The 17,492-nt window shown below is 44.2% G+C and overlaps 1 protein-coding gene across 1 annotated transcript in view; it reads right to left on the bottom strand.

Annotated features, from left to right (window-relative positions):
* Nucleotides 1-14,215, bottom strand: part of LOC121585227 (reticulon-4 receptor-like) — a 94,438-nt gene extending 80,223 nt beyond the window's left edge. Inside the window, exon 1 of the mRNA XM_041901670.2 lies at nt 13,611-14,215. Coding sequence (XP_041757604.1) covers nt 13,611-13,632 — 22 coding nt within the window. The 5' untranslated portion in view covers nt 13,633-14,215. The remainder of the gene's footprint in view (nt 1-13,610) is intronic.
* Nucleotides 14,216-17,492: the final 3,277 nt, after the last annotated feature.

The following is a 17,492-nucleotide window of genomic DNA, read 5'->3' as shown; positions in this document are numbered from 1 at the left end:
ATTTGTTTCAGTCGTAGGTAGTATTTCGTATTTTGGCTGTCATCCGGTTTTTGGAGACTTATTTACTCCGCCTTTCTTTTATCGTGATAACTCCGTTATTTTGTATTTTGGCTTCGGGACCACCAGTAAAGATCCTTGTTTCACCATCTCTGCCTACTGTATATCCTGCACTGCACCTGGGTCACACCTCACACCAACCCTTACAGAAAATTGAGCCAATATGGACCCTGTGGAGGCAGCACAGTATCGGAGCGCATTAGCAACACAGGGAGCTATGCTGAACCAACACGACCGCAGCCTGCAGCAGATCATCGAGTATCTCCGCCAGCTGACGATCGCCGTGCAGAGCCGGGTGGACACCCGACCAGCCACGGCAGCCGGCGGAGCGGAAGCCACGGAAGCGGCGTCTCCAGTCTCGCCTGCAACATTGCGGGAACCCCACCTACCACCTCCGGAGAGGTATGACGGACGTCCAGAGGGCTGCAGGGAATTCTTCACCCAGTGTTCCCTGGTATTCAGCCTACAACCCTCTTTCTTCCCGACGGAGCAGGGCCAGGTGGCCTACATCATCACTCTGTTGATGGGTCGGGCTCTTTCCTGGGCTACCGCAGAGTGGGAGAGGGGGGGGCTATGGGAGGATATCCAGTTTTTCATTGTGGACTCTCCGGAGTGTCCCCTCGTCCTCAGGCACCCCTGGCTGGTTGCCCACAAACCCTGGATAGACTGGTCCACTGGGCGGCTCATCCTGGATGGAGGCTCCGCCCCTGTCCTGTTCCTGTCTCCACCGGCCACTCATCGGCCCAAACCACCGTCCCAGACCACCTACCAGTCCTCACTTCTTCCCCAAGTTACGCACTCCAAACCGCCTACCGTCCTAGCGGCGGTTGCCACCGGGAGGACGACGGCTACAGACTCCGTCACCGGCCCAGACCTGGCAGGCATTCCCCGGGAGTATTGGGATCTGGGGGAGGTGTTTAGTAAGAGGTGTGCCAATGGCCTACCTCCTCACAGGCCTTACGTCTGCACTATTGATCTCCTGCCGGGCGCCATGCCCACACGAGGGCGATTGTTTTCCTTGTCCCAGCCGGAGACGCTGGCCATGAGGGAGTATATCGACGAGGTACTCACATCCGTCCCTCTACCTCACCCGCGGGCGTGGGCTTCTTCTTCGTGGGGAAAAAGTACGGTGGGCAGCGGCCACGCTTTGATTACCGGGTGCTCAACGACATCATGGTTAAGAACCGCTATCCACTCCCCCTGATGATGATAGCATTCGAGTTGTTGCAGAGAGGCCGGGTATTCACCAAGCTGGACTTACGCAATGCCTACAACCTGGTGAGGATTCGGGAGGGGGACGAGTGGAAGAGGGCCAAGAGGCTCAACTCGCACCAGGCCAGGTGGGCATTGTTCTTCACTAGGTTCCGGTTCACCATCTCATACCGTCCGGGGTCTCCCGGCCTGAAGTGCTCTCCCGGCAGTTCGACCCCGTGGACCTGGTGGAGAGGGACGACCCCATTGTTCCCAACGCCCTGATTGCTGCACCAGTTTCGTGGGGAATCAATAGGCTGGTCAGAGCTGCGCTACAGCGGGAGCCCGATCCGGGCGGAGGTCCATCGGGGAGGATGCACGTACCCAAGGCAGCGCGCTCGCGACTGCTTCAGTTGGCGCACGCGTCCGACCTCAACAGCCATCTGGGGGGCACCAGGACGATGGAGTTCCTGCGTAGGAAGTTCTGGTGGCCATTTGCTGAGGGGGATATGCGCGCCTTCGTGGCTGCTTGCCCGGTGTGCGTGCGCAAGAAGAGCTCACGTCAGCCCGCGGCAGGGCTGCGCCGACCCCTGCCTATCCCCAAGCGTCCCTGGTCCCACATCTCTCTGGATTTCATTTCCGCCCTACCCCCTCAGATGGATACATAGTCATCCTGGTCATTGTGGACCGGTTCATGAAGGCTGCCCACTTCATTCCCCTTCCCAAACTCCCATCGGCCCAGGAGACAGCTAAGTTTGTGGTGCAGCACGTTTTCCGGGTCCACGGCCTTCCCCAAGATGTGGTGTCGGATTGGGGCCCTCAGTTCTCCTCCAGGTTCTGGAAGGCGTTCGCCACCTGCCTCGGCACCTCCGTCAGCTTGTCTTCCGGCTTCCATCCCCAGTCGAACGGGCGAACGGAGGGCGTCATCCAGGATCTGGAAGGGGTGCTGAGGTGCTATGCCTCCAGCAGCCCAGCTACGTGGAGTCAGCGACTGGTGTGGACAGAGTACGCCCACAACACCCTTCTCTGCTCGTCCACCGGCCTGTCCCCCTTCCAGTGCCAATACAGGTACCAACCCCCCCTATTCCCCGAGAAAGAGGAGGAGGCGGCGGTCCCGTCGGTCCAGGATCACATCAGTCGCTGTCGCCGCACCTGGAGGAAGGTACGGCCGGCGCTTAAGCGGGCCTCGGTCAGGTCTCAATATCAGGCCAACCGCAGGCGTTGACCGGTCCACGCGGGATCTTCCCCTCCGTGTGGAGTCCAGGAAGCTGTCCCCCCGGTTCGTCGGGCCATTCAGAGTGGTCCGGCGAGTCAACCCAGTGGCCTACCGCCTGCAACTTCCCCCCACCATGCAGGTGCATCCCACATTCCATGTGTCCCTCCTCAAGCCCGTCACCACTGTCCCCTGGCTCCCCCTCCTCATCCTGTTCCCCCGCTGTGCCTCGTCGGAGGACAGCCGGCTTTTACTGTGGACTTGATCCTGGACTACCGGCGGGTGGGGAGGGGTCTAGAATTTCTGATGGACTGGGAGGGTTATGGGCCGGAGGAGAGGTCCTGGGTGCCCAGGAGGGACATTCTGGACCCAGGGCTGATAACAACATTCCGTCGCCGAGGTGAACGGCTGGGGCCGTTCGTCGGGGTGGGGTACAGGAGGGGGTCGCAGTTCCGGAGCGACCAACTAGGTGTCATCCTCCAACAACCTTAGGCACCTCCTCACTCACAGACTGGACTAATCATGATCCTATTGGTGTCACCTGTGCCTACCTGTTCACCTGTGTATTTATGCCCTCACTCCCCTGTGTTCCCTTGCTCAGTTTTCTCTTTTTGTTTCAGTCGTAGGTATTATTTCATATTTTGGCTGTCAGACGGTTTTTGGAGACTTATTTGCTCCGCCTTTCTTTTATCGTGATAAGTCCGTTATTTTCTATTTTGGCTTCGGGACCACCAGTAAAGATCCTTGTTTCACCATCTCTGCCTACTGTATATCCTGCACCGCACCTGGGTCACACCTCACACCAACCCTTACAATTCTGTGCTTCCAACTTTGTGGCAACTGTGAAGACCCTTTCCTGTTTCAGCATGACAATGCCCCCGTGCACAAAGCGAGGTCCATACAGAAATGGTTTGTTAAGATCGGTGTGGAAGAACTTGACTGGCCTGCACAGAGCCCTGACCTCAACCCCATTGAACACCTTTGGAATGAATTGGAACGCCGACTGCGAGCCAGGCCTAATCGCCCAACATGAGTGCCCGACCTCACTAATGCTCTTGTGGCTGAATGGAAGCAAGTCCCAGCAGCAATGTTCCAACATCTAGTGGAAAGCATTCCCAGAATAGTGGAGGCTGTTATAGCAGCAAAGGGGTGACCAACTCCATATTAATGCACATGATTCTGGAATGAGATATTCGACAAGCAGGTGTCCACATTCTTTTGGTCATGTCATGTATTTCTGATACAGTATTACCATGATAGGAGCATCAGATGCAACAGATGTGATGGATAGCGGAGATAAGGAGATAATGGATACCCCCGGGGGCTTTTGTGGGGTTGGTCGGATGGTTAGCTGTATGATGTATCATATCTGGCGTGTGAAGTAAACTGAGCCTCTGATCTGCATATTGCTCCACATACTTCCCTTGCATGTGACCTGAGTCATAATATTGCATGATGTTGCTGTGAGCACATTGGTGAGGTTTTGATCTTGCCTGCCATGCGTAGGCTTCTTTAAAGGATTATGATACCGTTTATATTAGAGTGGATTTTTTAAGCACATAAATAAATCTGTTGCGTAACTCAAATTTCATTCCGGTTCTTGGAGGGGATATAGGCCCTACCCGTCGGTCGGTCGAGGGAGGAACTACATTTTGCGTAGGCTGTCGCTGTAGCATCCCAGAACCTTGTCCCTTCCAAATGTAAAATTCCAACAGTCAGGCGATAACCCAGAGGGGATTAGAACCCTATAATCTAAATGACATATTACATTTTCTCAGCAGGCATTGTTTTTTCTCTACTTATTTTCTGTATAAACAAGTAGAATTTTCTTCATTTATCCACTTAGTCTATTGATCAGTAATGACAGGTTTGGAAGACATGGGCTAACCTGCGGGGATAGTTCTGAGGCCTTTCTTGCTTTCTCTCTCTCTCTGTAAACAAGAACACAGCGCTTCATGAGGGCTAGCCTGCCGAGCCAATTAAAAAGGGTTCCCCTGAAGAACTGGGGGTTAATCAGGATTCACTGAACATGCTTTGTCTCAAATGGTACCCTATTCCTTATTTAGTGCACTACTTTTCACCAGGGGATAGGGTGCCATTTATGATGCAACTATTACCCTGAAGATTCACAATCAGTGGAGAGTTCCTTCCAATGCAATCCAATACTATCCACTAACTAACACCTCCAGCACCCCCTTGCAGTATTCTCTATGGAACCTGTGGTTGATTCCTTTGAGAGGGTATCACCTTTCTGGTCATTTAGGCACTTGGTGTGAAGGATGTCTCTGGTGTCCAATGTGTTGCTGTTCCTTAGAATTTTGGTCAGGTTTAAAGATACTTGACCTTCATTTTTAGACATCGCTAAGACGAACAAGCTATCACCTGATGGTGGCGACAAACAGTGACGATTCAACATGTAGAATCATCTGGAAATTAACAGAAACAGGACCCGGTGCTTTTAACTGTTCGTCGTCAGTGTGTTTTGTCTATTATAGCCATCAGAGACGTTGATTGAATTACTCAGACTGTCAATTTAGGAGCTATAAAACCTGTTGTATACTGTACTTGAAAAAATAAAAGAAGAATACTTGACGTTACCTTACTTTCAAGACAAGGTGCACAAACACAAGAGCAAACTGAAGAAAGGAAAATACTCAGCCACTCTTGGATAACAATGAAAGTTCACTTCAAAAGAGCTTCTTTATTGTTGAAACCAACACACATTTGGCATTTAGCCTTCATCAGGGTTGACTTCACGTATACTGTAATTGTACATGGTGGTTGTATTCTCCTCTAACTGTTGTAGATGACATACAGTGAGGGAAAAAGTATTTGATCCCCTGCTGATTTTGTACGTTTGCCCACTGACAAAGACATGATCAGTCTATAATTTTAATGGTAGGTTTATTTGAACAGTGAGAGACAGAATAACAACAACAAAATCCAGAAAAACGCATGTCAAAAATTGTATAAATTGATTTGCATTTTAATTAGGGAAATAAGTATTTGACCCCTCTGCAAAACATGACTTAGTACTTGGTGGCAAAACCCTTGTTGGCAATCACAGAGGTCAGATGTTTCTTGTATTTGGCCACCAGGTTTGCACACACCTCAGGAGGGATTTTGTCCCACTCCTCTTTGCAGATCTTCTCCAAGTCATTAAAGGTTTCGAGCCTGACGTTTGGCAACTCGAACCTTCAGCTCCCTCCACAGAATTTCTATGGGATTAAGGTCTGGAGACTGGCTAGGCCACTCCAGGACCTTAATGTGCTTCTTCTTGAGCCACTCCTTTGTTGCCTTGGCCGTATGTTTTGGGTCATTGTCATGCTGGAATACCCATCCACAACCCATTTTCAAAGCCCTGGCTGAGGGAAGGAGGTTCTCACCCAAGATTTGACGGTACATGGCCCCGTCCATCGTCCCTTTGATGTGGTGAAGTTTTCCTGTCCCCTTAGCAGAAAAACACCCCCAAAGCATAATGTTTCCACCTCCATGTTTGACGGTGGGGATGGTGTTCTTGGGGTCATAGGCAGCACTCCTCCTCCTCCAAACACGGCGAGTTGAGTTGATGCCAAAGAGCTCCATTTTCACCCAGTTCTCCTCTGAATCATTCAGATGTTCATTGGCAAACTTCAGACGGGCCTGTATATGTGCTTTCTTGAGCAGGGGGACCTTGCGGGCGCTGCAGGATTTCAGTCCTTCACGGCGTAGTGTGTTACCAATTGTTTTCTTGGTGACTATGGTCCCAGCTGCCTTGAGATCATTGACAAGATCCTCCCGTGTAGTTCTGGGCTGATTCCTCACCGTTCTCATGATCATTGCAACTCCACGAGGTGAGATCTTGCATGGAGCCCCAGGCCGAGGGAGATTGACAGATATTTTGTGTTTCTCACCAAGCTGCCCACTCCAGCCTTGTGTAGGTCTACAATCTTGTCCCTGACATCCTTGGAGAGCTCTTTGGTCTTGGCCATGGTGGAGAGTTTGGAATCTGATTGATTGATTGCTTCTGTGAACAGGTGTCTTTTATACAGGTAACAAATTGAGATTAGGAGCACTCCCTTTAAGAGTGTGCTCCTAATCTCAGCTCATTACCTGTATACAAGACACCTGGGAGCCAGAAATCTTTCTGATTGATAGGGGGTCAAATACCTATTTCCCTCATTAAAATGCAAATCAATTTATAACATTTTTGACATGCGTTTTTCTGGATTTTTTTGTTGTTATTCTGTCTCTCACTGTTCAAATAAACCTACCATTAAAATTATAGACTGATCATTTATTTGTCAGTGGGCAAACGTACAAAATCAGCAGGGGATCAAATACTTTTTTTCCCTCACTGTACTTCCCGCTATGCCAAGGCGTCATATCAACCTCAAATTTTGGCAAATATGACTTCAATTTGAAATCAACCAAACCTTGAAAAATGCTGTTGTGGAGTTTTGCTGGAAACCAACGATAAAAAAACATGTTTGTTGATGCGTTTTAACAAATTAAATCAAAAGGCACATTGATGCATTGCAATTCCGTTAGAAAAACTCTGAAGAAATAACGTGGGAAGTAGTAACACAATGTTGACTCAACCAATCTTTCCCCGGCAGGTTTGCTTATGTTCTTTTAATTGCGTACAGTTGGAATCCCTCTACAGGTCTAAAGTGTTTCCTTCCTCTATCTTTAATTGGGTCTTGGGTTGCGTATCAGCTTAACGCCAAAACATATGTTGTGCTGACTGCAATTGACCCCTGGGAGGTTTATCTTAAACCTCATGGGAAGAGTTCTGCCACTGTTTTATTGGCCCAATGCCAGTCACAGCCAATCCAGTTTAGCATGCGGCCTTATCTGGAGAACCTCAATTAGAGCACCCTGGGTAGGAGCACACGCATGCAACACCATTTATCTACGCCCCTTTGTCAGTGATTGGTCAACAGTACTACTCCTAGTAGGAGTGGGAATTATGGACGGGATTCTTCAATGAAGTGTTTGTTGTCATTCAACAAGAGACGACTCGTTTTTCACTTGAGAAATACTGCACCAAACATCTTATTTAGATGTAAAATTGCGTGACTAAGACCTCCTCTGCAAAAACATTTATTACAGATTTCTTGATTTATCTTAGATTCGTTCAGACTCTGTGGCTATGTTGTTGCTACAGTGTCTCAAAAGTCATATTAATATTGTTATATTGTAATATTGCTGCTTTTTTTGTTTTCAAGCAAAGGTCTTTTAAGAGAGTATGCGAGGCACAGACGTTCGCTTCGCATAGCCGAGTTCTGCTAGGAGCAAACCAAACCTAGTATGCGGTGGGGAAGTCAGTCGGGGTCTCAATTTACTGTTAGTTAAGATCGTACAATTTCTACATTTAGTAGTGCATTAGCCCATGTCAGTCAATTAGCCCATGTCAGCTAACATTTTCTAGATTGCCAACTATCTAAACGTTGTAGTAATCATGGCCGAATTACTGACCGGGCATGCAAGGCACATGCCCAGGGGCCCTGACCTCCAGGGGGCCCACATTGATTTCTCACACAGATATCATATGAACATGGCAAAATGTGTAGAATTGCAGGAAATTAGCTTTTAAACTGCAAATGTTTCTCTCAACCCCATGGCAAAATGTGTAGAACTGCAGGAAATTACGTAGGATCTTAATTTGATCACACTTTTGTTGCTGAGAATTTTCCTGCACCACAGGAAATGCAGATGAGCTTTGTGATTTACATAAATTCACTGAAAACTTGCACTAACACAAGGTTATATTAACACTATTGCATTTTTCATGTAGGATCATTTTGGCCAGCTAATAGCCTAACCACCGATTAAGCAACATTATGGACTAAATGTTCAAATCCTGTTGCTGCAGTATTATTTTGCTGCGACAATACTGGTCAAATTAAGATCCATGTCTATAAAAAACTGTAATATTTTCTCTCCTTCCCATGGCAAAATGTGTAGAATTGCAGAAAACGTGCATATTTACACCCCATGGCAAAATGTGTAGGACAGTAATTTTAAAGCTGCACATTTTTCTCTCTGCCGCCAAGAGGGGGGCCACTAAATGTTTTTGCCCCCCAACCAAATCTCGCTTAGAAACGTCCCTGCACATGGAACTGCATTGCATGGTGTGGAAGCTGCTCTTCTCTCTCTCTCTCTCTCTCTCTCTCTCTCTCTCTCTCTCTCTCTAAAATACTCCTGTACTCTCATTCAGCCCGCTCTCTCTCGCTCTACTTCTTCATCTTGTCTCTCTTCCTCCTCCTCCCACTTTCACTCCTTCCCTCTTACTACCTTCTCCTCTCAACCTCATCTTTCATAATATGCACACTCTAAAGCTTTTAGATGCATGACTAATACATTGGCAGTATGTATTGTCTTCTAATAGGAAACAATTGAGGAGAATTCACTCAAATAGAAGTTGAGCTTGGAAATAATAATTATCTCTCACACACACACTCTAACTGCCTTTCCCTCGAGGCTCTCTATCTCTATAACCTCTCTCTCGTCTCTTGCCTCTTTCTCCTACCTCTCTCCCAGTACCTCTCAAACATGGCCATACAGAAATCTATTTCAAATTCCCTCTTAGAATACAGAAGCTGCCATGTCTCAGTGTGAATTTATACCCATGTGATGATTGATCATACCTAATGCAGCGTATATGCTATTCAAGCTTTGATATTCATGTTTCTCTTCCATCATTCTTTCAGCTCTAATATTCCAAACATGCTGCTACCTCATATCTTGTCACTTCATGCAGCCTATTTACAAAAATAGAGCAAAAGGCTGCTGAAAAAGGCAGATTTTCTTTGCACATTTTTGCCAAAACAATAGCAGAGTCAACTCATGGAAAAAGCCCTCATTATTTGGGTTTAAAAGCTCATGAAATTAAAGCATTCAGCTCCATATAATGGCTTTATTCATTAGTTTGTCCTACATTGGTTTTGACTGGCAATTGACAGGAAATAAAAGAAAGAAGCCCCAGAGCAACAGCTACTCCAGGGGAGGTGGCTGGTATTTGATCATATGCTGGCTGAATGAGAAATAGCATACATTAAACCTGCTTTAGCTGTGACAGTTTAAACACGACACAGCAGCCTATTTGATGTATCAATTCACAGTAAAGGCATTTGAGGTGTACAAATTACAAATGTACAACCCACTGAGATATCAGCACATTTGGTGGTGTGTGTCATTAAGCATAATACTAAATCACAACAGAAAGTGAATGATGAACATTTGCTTACAGAGCACTGGGGAGCCATTCCATATTGCATGCCAATGAAATGGGATACAAATTAATTTACATCAGCTGTGGACAAATCAAAGGGAATACACAAATAGATGTTGGCCGTTTGATTTGGAGTTGTGAAACACAAACACACTATAGGCTACTGTAATCTGATGCTTTCTTACTATAATCCTGTGTTTTTAGCCAGGCTCTGTCGTAGCCGGCCGCGACCGGGAGACCCACGGGGCGTCGCGCAATTGGCCCAGCGTCGTCCAGGGTAGGGAAGGGAATGGCCGGCAGGGATGTAGCTCAGTTGGTAGAGCATGGCGTTTGCAACGCCAGGGTTGTGGGTATGAAAAAATAAATAATGTATGCACTCACTAACTGTAAGTCGCTCTGGATAAGAGCGTCTGCTAAATGACTAAAATGTAAATGTAAAATGTTAGCCCAGTAATGAACAACATCAGGCCATAGGAGTGTACATGACATATTGTGTGAGCAGAGTCCCGCATCCACATCGACAGGCCTGTAGTGGAGCGGGTCGAGAGCTTCAAGTTCTTCATGTCCACATCACTAAGGAATTACCATGGTCCACACACACCAACACAGTCGTGAAGAAGACACAACAACACCTCTTACCCCTAAGGAGGCAAAAAAACTATTTGGCATGTGCCCTCAGATTCTCAAAAAGTTATACAGCTGCACCATTGAGCATCTTGACTGGCTACATCACTGCTTGGTATGGCAACTGCTTAGCATAAAATTGCAAGGCGGTACAGAGGGTAGTGTGTACGGCCCAGTACATCACTGGGGCCAAGCTTCCTGCCATCCAGGACCTCTGTACCAGGCGGTGTCAGAGGAAGGCCCTAACAATTGTCAAAGACTCCAGCCACCCAAGTCATAGACTGTTCTTTCTGCTACCACACGGCAAGCGGCACCGATGCACCAAGTCTGGAACCACCAGGAAACCTGAACAGCTTCTACCCCCAAGCCATAAGACTGCTGAAGAGTTAACCAAATAGCTACCCAGACTATCTGCATTGACCCTTTTTCCACTAACTATTTTGACTCATCACATACACTGCTGCTACTGTACATCGACTTGGTACTGGTACTCCGTGTATATATCCAAGTTATTGTTACTCATTGTGTATGTATTCCTTGTGTTTTTGTTTTTCTATGTTTCTCTCTGCATTGTTGGGAAGGGCCCGTAAGTAACCATTTCACTGTTACTCTACACCTGTTCTTTATGAAGCATGTGACAAATAAAATGTGATTTGACACACACACACACAATCCAGTCATCACATACCAAATTATACCCTTTACCCTGCTACAAGATCACCAACACAAATCTGGATCACTCCCGACCCATAATCATTAGAATCACCCTCCCTGCAAACCCCAGTGCCCTCTTTTGTCACTCGGGTTACAGCCTTAGCCCGTCATTACACAAAAATAACACGTCAAATTTGCAGTTTCATGTGAAAATTGCGTGAAATCGCTGTTTTCACATGTTAACCATATTTTCACATGCATTACATTTTGAGGTCACATGTTAAGACCACCTTTTCACCTCACATGTGAATTGCAATTTCACATGTGAAAAACATTAATCGTTTCACATGTTTAATAAAAATCCATTTGAAAATCTCTCTTTGACATGAATTGCAAGTTCACGTGAAAATCAATCGCATGTGAAAAAATCAAATTTGCAGGTTCACATGTAAGACAACTCCACATGTGGAAATCTCACTTTCACATGTGGAATTGCAAGTTCACATGTGAAAAACAATCACATGTACAAATCTAATTTGCAGTTTCATATGTTTCATATATGTCAAGGTCCTCTGTAGCTCAATTGGTAGAGCATGGCGCTTGTAACGCCAGGGTAGTGGGTTCATTCCCCGGGACCACCCATATGTAAAAATGTATGCGCACATGACTAAGTCACTTTGGATAAAAGTGTCTGCTAAATGGCTTATTATTATTATTATTATTATTATTATTATTATTATTATTATAAAAACTTTCACGTGTTTGTTTTCACATGTGAAAGTGAGATTTTCACATGTGAATGTTTTTCACATATGACACTGCAAATTAGATTTTTACATGTGAACTTCCAATTCCACATTTGAAAGTGAAAGTCAAACTTGCAGTTTCACATGTAAGAAAACTCCACATTTACTCCAATGTGTGTAAACAAAGTAAATGTAAATAAACACTGTTTAGCCTAGAAACATGGTTAAAACGATCATTTTTATATCATGGATGATCAGTCCTTGCATCCATAGCGTAGAGTGGTTGCATTTCTCCAACTCCTTCCATCAGCTTTTTACCGAAACTATGGCAGGGAGAACACTTTGTTAATGTTTCAATTAGGATTGCCACTTCAAACACCTTTAACAGAGTATTAGTGTTATTATATGGTGCAATCCTCTAGTGAGCGAGTTACTTTTGTGCCATTAATATCAAGCAAAACGTATTAAGTTGAGAACAACATTCTTAGTATTGCAAAACAAAAATAATGATATTGAAAGCAAAACATAAACCCAAAAGTATTGATAGCAAAACAAAATATTGCAAGGAAATAATTTTAAAATGTAGGCACAAATGAATTTTAAATGGTTTCACATTTTTTTAAATGATAATGCAATTAAATAAAATGGCTACCCTTTTTCTGCAATTTTCCCTATCTTTTGTTATGTTACTCTGGCCTTCGCTTTCACTGCCTTTTTTCCAGTTGCAAATTGGGCACATTCATTCCAGCAACATAGCACCCTGCATATCACTGCTGGTTTGCCTCTGAAGCTAAGCCTGGTCTGTCCATGGATGGGTGACCAGATGTAGCTGGAAGTGGTGAAATAACCATTTGAAAAATAAACGTATGAAAAAAAAATCACATGTGATACTTTAACATGTGTCCAAAAACCAAATGTCTGACTTGTGTGAACATTTTACGTGATTTATTATTATTTATGTTTTACATCTGAAATTGTTGATGTTGTTTTTTTATAAGGGCGGGCCACCAATACACAATCAATCATGGGTAAAGAAGCAGTTAGAGAGCGATATCATCCGATCGGTCTGAGCAGCCAAGCAGACCATCTGCAGACTTCATCAAAGAGCAGCTCCTAATGGCCATGGCAGCGACGGGCCAAAATAGAAGGTGTGAACTAAGTTGCGAAATCCGATTGGCACATTGTTATTCCAAGCTTTGTCTAAATATACTGATGCAACTGTCCCTTGGTCAAATAGGCTAGTGGTAGAATGTCAGATAGATCATCATTATTGTACCATCAAAGTCACTCGGTGTGAGGTTGTTTGTTACAGCATTGAATGAATGACTATAATAATAATATAATATGCCATTTAGCAGACGCTTTTATCCAAAGCGACTTACAGTCATGCGTGCATACATTTTTTTTTTTTGTGTATGGGTGGTCCCGGGGTTCTAACCCACTACCTTGGCGTTACAAGCGCCGTGCTCTACCAGCTGAGCTACAGAGGACCACTATCCATTACAGGAGATATACAAATCAATTGTCCCACTCAAATTTCATTTTCAACATTATTGATCCAATAGTGAACAGAGACTATTATTATATTTTGTACATATTTTTTATGAAGGTAAGAGGCAGCCTAAACAGAATGATAACTTTGTTTTCACAAAACACTGGGTGAAATTTCATTATGTTTTGTATGCTAGGTTGAAATTCAATAAGAAACATTTGATATTAGTCCAAATGGTCCCATCCACGTTACCTTCTCAAGGTAGCAGCAGCATGCGGAGCGCAATGACGTTGCTCGACTTACATTTTGTTTAAATGTTATTAGTCCATAGCCTAATTTACAATCATGCACCTGCACCATCCTTGTCAATGTAGCCTATAATCAACTTTCTGGGGGGTTGGTTGTCTGTGTACTTACCCTCAAAAACACTGGTCTTCATGATTTATGAATAAATCCAGTAGTTGAATAAATCCAGCAGAGGGAACTCTGTTTGCGGAGACTGTATATCCGCTCTCGGTTGCAATCGATAGATAATTGCAAATCCAGTTCACTGTGTAGTCACGGAGCCCCTCAGCCACCGTTACATTAAAACTTTAGCCGGAGGTTTTCCTGCTTAAGCCGACAGAAGGCTGGAACCGCGCTCAGCCATTTGGACCAGTGTGAGCGAAGACAAAAACTAGAGTGTAATATCCAAACTGGGACCTTTCAACCAACACACAACGTACGCCAGCGCAGAGCAGCCTTCCAAAAGGATGCACAAACAAGCAACAAAAAACACACAGAGAGCTCAAAGTTACAGAATTGGGAAAATCAAAAAGAGACAGAAAAACGAAAAAAGAAATCCATGGATACTGTGGTACACATCCTGTCTGATTTCTACCCGGTTGTAATCCGAACGAGGTAGGCCTACATGAGAAGAAGCCCCTGTGTATGGTTGTATTTTGGCCGCACTGCCATGCACGATACAGTATGCGTTTGCATGGAGTGGTGAAAAAAGAGAGAGTGGTGAAAAAAGAGAGGGCGGGGCGGTAAGAGAGGGGCGCTCGACCGAGAGAGAGTCCAAAGATGAATGTTTTATGGGTCTGGATCGGGGACTGCACGCTAATGAATGTATTATAAGATTCGGGTGGTTTGACGTGCTGCGAATCTATTTGGATCAGACATGTTCAAGCATACACATGCATACGAAAACACACACACAAAAAAGAAACTGTGCAGGTGAATGGCTTTATGGGACCAGGCATAATAAACTATGGTGGGGAAGGGGCAACGCAGTTCTGACTGTCAAGCATTCTAGACGGAATGGATCTGGACGACTCGCCAATCAGGACTGCATTGAGAATGACCTTTTGACTGAACATAATTATATAGCCTACCTGTACAAATATAAGTTTTTGTTATTACAGTAAAAAGTAGTACACAATTATATTCTGATATAAATATCCCAAATCTTCATCACCGTTTAGCATTCGCCAAGTGAACCATCGAGGTCTTATTCTTTAATTGAGACAGTAAGATTACTGTCAGATTAATTTGCGCACCGTCATTGTGTGTACACTACAGTAACCTACACACAAGTGCACAAAAAAAGCTTCTGGGGATCATGCGAAACGTTTGGGTGGATGCGCCCAACAGCTATTTGATGTAATAAAGACTGCAGTTAAAAAGTGATTGAATATTGAGCACCATCGACGCATGCTGCTGAGACTGATTGGACCGAGAGAGAACCAATTCCCTGTGCTGTGTGCAGGCCTACTGAAACCCAAGGGATTTTGATCAGTAAAGACGCACTGTTTTTTTTAAGTACCATGCGCCACCTAGCGGTAGGCCGAGTTATAATGTGGTCCTTTCAGCACTATGGACAACACCAGAGATGCTGTGGTAGAACATGTTCTCTCTCACCTTTTAGTCTTGGGGCAACACACTGGATATAGTGCAATTGAAGCTACCAGATGTCGTAACATACAATATTTATTTAAAAACAACCAAGTACATATTATAAAGGAGACCGAATTCAATAGAAGATACAACAGAGAATAGCATCTGATTTGAGTCAGTCAGACTGAGCAAGGGACTTCTGATGCCTGTGTTCTAGCATCAGCCATAATGCAAACATATGTGGTTTTAGTTTACTCCTGCCCACAGTACAGGTCAAGGTGTATTTTAAGCAACAGACACTGAAACCAAGAGATTAAATAATATTATATCTGACAGGTGAGGTGATGCAATGATGGATTGCTGAATACAATTTAAGTGGGTAGATTGGGCTTATCCCCGGTTTACAATCACCTTTGGTATTGAATCACACTAATAGAATACCCTGCAGAGCCTTCCCTGAAACTCTTTACAGTACAGGGCAGATGGGTCGGAAGTTGGCATGGTAACATTACTTTTGTAACCTGGAAGAGCAAAGGTCTTCCATTGTACAGAAGCAAGGAGAGACTTCAACCTCAGTTAACACCTGGCTGGGGCTACATTCATACCCACATTACAGTTTTAACACTGTAGCTCTTTTTCCCATGGTCAAATAAAATCACAGAATGGCAGTGGGTAGCTAGTGTAGCCTCCAGGTAGTGTAGTCTCCCCGCACATATACAGTGCCTTTAGAAAGTATTCACACCCCTTGACTTTTTCCACATTTCGTTGTGTTACAGCCTGAATTTCAAATTGATTAAATTGAGATGTTGTGTCACTGATCTACACACAATACCCCATAATATCAAAGTGGAATTATGTTTAAACAAATGTTTACAAATTAATAAAAAATGAAAAGCTGAAATGTCTTGAGTCAATAAGTATTCAAACCTTTTGTTATGGCAAGCCCAAATAAGTTCAGGAGTAAAAATGTGCTTAACAAGTCACATAATAAGTAGTATGGACTCTGTGTGCAATAATAGTGTTTAACATGATTTTTAAATGACTACCCCATCTCATTACCCCACACATACAATCATCTTTAAGGTCCCTCAGTCGAGCCATGAATTTCAAGCAGAGATTCAACCACAAAGACTAGGGAGATATTCCAATGGTTCCAACGAAGGGCAGCTATTGATAGCTAAAAACAGACACTGAATATATGCCTTTGAGCATGGTGCAGTTATTAATGACACGTTGGATGGTGTATCAATACACACAGTCACTACAAAGATACAGACACCCTTCCTAACTAAGTTGCTGAAGAGGAAGGAAACCGCTTAGGGATTTCACCATGAGGCCAATGGTGATTTTAAAACAGTTACACAGTTTAATGGCTGTGATAGGAGATAACTGAGGATGGATCAACAACATTGTAGTTACTTCACAATACTAACATAAATGACAGAGTGAAAAGAAGGAAGCCTGTACAGAATACAAATATTTAAAAAAAATGCATCCTGTTTGCAATAAGGCACTACAGTAATGCTGCAAGCAATGTGGCAAAGAAATTAACTTTTTGTCCTGAATACAAAGTGTTTCGTTTGGAACTAATCCAACACAACACATCACTGAGTACCACTCTTCATATTTTCAAGCATGGTGGTGGCTGCATCATGTTATGCGTATGCTTGTCATCGGCAAGGACTAGGGAGTTTTTTTAGGATAAAAATAAACGGAATAGAGCTAAGCACAGGCAAAATCATAGAGGAAACCTGGTTCAGTCTGCTTTCCAAAAGACACTTGGAGACAAATGTATCTTTCAGCAGGACAATAACCTAAAACATAATGTAAAATATACACTGGAGTCACTTACCAAGACAACATTGAATATTCCTGAGTGACCTAGTTACAGTTTTAACTTAAATTGTCTTGAAAATCTATGGCAAGACTTGAAAATGGCTGTCTAGCAATGATCAACAACCAACTTGACAGAGCTTGAAGAATTTGTAAAATAATAAATGGCCAAATATTGTACAATCCAGGTGTGCAAAGCTCATGCAGACTTACCAGCAATACTCACAGCTGTCATCGCTGCCAAAGGTAATTCTAACATGTATTGACTCATGGGGTTGAACACTTATCTAATCAAAATATATTGGTGTTTTATTTTTATTAATGTTTTTAAGATTTTAGACATTTTCTCCCACTTTGACATTAGAGTGTTTTATGTAGATCGTTGACAAACTTTTAAATTTCAATCCATTTTTATCCCACTTTGTAACACAACAACATGTGGATAAAGTAAAGGGGTGTGAATACTTTCTGAAGGCACTGTAGATGCTTTCAGTTTTCAGAATTAATTCCAGCCTCCTTTTATGTCCATATGTCTGTGTGTGGGTGGGGGATATATCATTACTGATTCTACTGCTTCCTCTCACCTCA

The sequence above is a fragment of the Coregonus clupeaformis genome, chromosome 16, assembly GCF_020615455.1.
Source record: "Coregonus clupeaformis isolate EN_2021a chromosome 16, ASM2061545v1, whole genome shotgun sequence".
Taxonomy (NCBI): Eukaryota; Metazoa; Chordata; class Actinopteri; order Salmoniformes; family Salmonidae; genus Coregonus; species Coregonus clupeaformis.
The sequence above is the reverse complement of the archived record's forward strand: the minus strand, read 5'-3'. Positions and strand labels throughout refer to the sequence as shown.